General features: G+C 41.3%; 1 protein-coding gene across 2 annotated transcripts in view; it reads left to right on the top strand.

Moving 5' to 3' along the window:
* TRAF3 (TNF receptor associated factor 3) overlaps nt 1-1,141 on the top strand; it is a 346,334-nt gene extending 345,193 nt beyond the window's left edge. For both annotated transcript variants that reach the window (XM_053697427.1, XM_053697428.1), the window contains exon 11: nt 95-1,141. In XM_053697427.1, coding sequence (XP_053553402.1) covers nt 95-666 — 572 coding nt within the window. In that variant the 3' untranslated portion in view covers nt 667-1,141. The remainder of the gene's footprint in view (nt 1-94) is intronic.
* Nucleotides 1,142-2,281: the final 1,140 nt, after the last annotated feature.

Raw genomic sequence — 2,281 nt, 5'->3', positions numbered from 1 at the left:
ATATACTCCTCTGTGTGTGCAATTACTGTAGCAAAGTTAAACACTTTATGTACATGTTATGGTCTTATTCAATTTTGTTGTTTTTCTCCATTAGGTGTATTGGAGACCCAGATTAACCGACACGACCAGATGCTAAGTGTTCATGATATTCGACTGGCTGACATGGATCTTAGATTCCAAGTATTGGAGACTGCAAGTTACAATGGGGTGCTGATCTGGAAAATCAGAGACTACAAACGCCGAAAGCAGGAGGCAGTCGTGGGCAAAACACTATCCTTGTATAGTCAGCCATTTTACACTGGGTATTTTGGCTATAAGATGTGCGCAAGAGTTTATCTCAATGGTGATGGTATGGGAAAAGGAACACACTTGTCTCTCTTTTTTGTGATCATGAGAGGTGAATATGATGCTTTGCTTCCTTGGCCATTTAAACAGAAAGTAAGTCTGATGCTGATGGACCAGGGGACTTCACGGCGTCATTTGGGGGACGCTTTTAAACCAGACCCAAACAGCAGTAGTTTCAAAAAGCCAACAGGCGAAATGAACATTGCATCTGGCTGCCCTGTCTTTGTTGCCCAAACTGTTCTTGAGAATGGGACGTACATTAAAGATGACACTATTTTTATTAAAGTGATTGTGGATACTTCGGACTTACCAGACCCGTGACTCCGGATGTGGCGCCACTCTAGGTAGAAAGGCCAGCACAGGGTTTTGTACGCCAGTCTTCACAGAGAGGTCCCGAGGTTTGAATAAGGACCTGTTGTGCTGAAACGGAGGCCAGATGGAACACGGACATAGGGTCCAACGGTGGTAGCCACATTTTGTACAGTCTATGGTTTGCTGTATTGAGAATGTGGAAATCTGCAAGGAAGAGTCAACGGGCGGAAGAGTAGTTTGCCCCTTGTGCAAATAAAGATTGTAGTAATATTTTTTTGGGGGGGTGGGATGGGATGGGATAGAGAGAGGTATATTTCAATGACAAATTTGCTCCAGGGAGCAATGAAATGAATGTTGTATGTACCTAATATAATTTTCCATACTCAACAAAATCTACATGAAAAGTTTTCACTGCTTGTGAGAATTAGATTATCCATTGCAAGCAAGAAATCTGTGAGTAAAAGCTTTCAATGATGTTATAAAATTAGCGCTTCTCCATTTATATCCATGAGTGCTGGAGTGTTCACCTATTTGACATCTGTGACGCTCAAATGCAAGATTTTATGCCGATAATCACATTGCCAAAAGATGGCTTAAATGCTGTCAGTTATTATCACTATAGATGTGTTATTTGGAACACACATATGGTGAGAAGCGTCAAATCCTCATCGCCTACTGCTAAGCTCAGCTTTTGCAACATTGTAGCATCATTTGGCAATTTCCTTGTGCAATATACCGTATTTCATTGGGACCACAGGGCTTTGTATATGACACTAGCCTTTGAGACGAGCCTTATATAGAAGCAAACTCCTCTCGCTTCAAGAGAGCAAAGCACAGCCTCATTGTTCTTCTCAAGAGATAAGGAGTTCTAACTTCTCATTCAGAGTAGATAGGAGTTGGATTTGCAGACATTTAAGCTTCAGAAGCAGGTTTTTGTAACAAAACAATATTGGCATCTAATACTCAGTATACAATCCTGCATTAAAAGGGACATGGAAGACATAATTAATCTTTCACAAGTTAGAAAGAGCCTAGAATCAGCTCAGGAGTGTAGTGTCATGAAAAGGGCTAAATATTCTGCAGCTGCCACAAGTTTGTCAAGGCCTGGTCTTTTCTGCCACCAGCTCACCACAGTTTGGGACTATTTCTCAATCCGTGGCTGTGGGGCGAGTGTAGGCATGAAAGTGTTAACAGCACTGAGCCACAAACTACTTCATTTGCAGACCCCCTTAGAACATGCCATGTGTCTGCTAAACAAATAATATTTTTTTGTGTTTGAGTTACCAATCTGTGGGCACCAAATGCCATACCCTAAGGTTTAAGCACTTGGCATTTCCCATTTTGTGCCGTCCTACTTACCTTAGCTGGTCATATTTAGAGACAATAAAAAGCTAATTTCATCAGCACCACAAATATGTGTTTATGTATAATGATAATGTGCGCTAGGGACAGTTTATACAGCTGTGCATGTTAGTCATGTGAGAGGTGTTGGGTCCCATTGAGATTGGAGCCCATCTCTAAGCTTACATTGTACAGCCGGATAGTGTGACTTCCAGACACAATATTGGCATTTGTAAGTCTATAATATTGCTATGAAATAGCTGTTCAAAGTGAGAACATTTGA

Source organism: Bombina bombina, chromosome 1 (genome assembly GCF_027579735.1).
Source record: "Bombina bombina isolate aBomBom1 chromosome 1, aBomBom1.pri, whole genome shotgun sequence".
NCBI lineage: Eukaryota > Metazoa > Chordata > Amphibia > Anura > Bombinatoridae > Bombina > Bombina bombina.
Note: the sequence above shows the minus strand (reverse complement) of the source record. Positions and strands in the feature narration are given on the sequence as shown.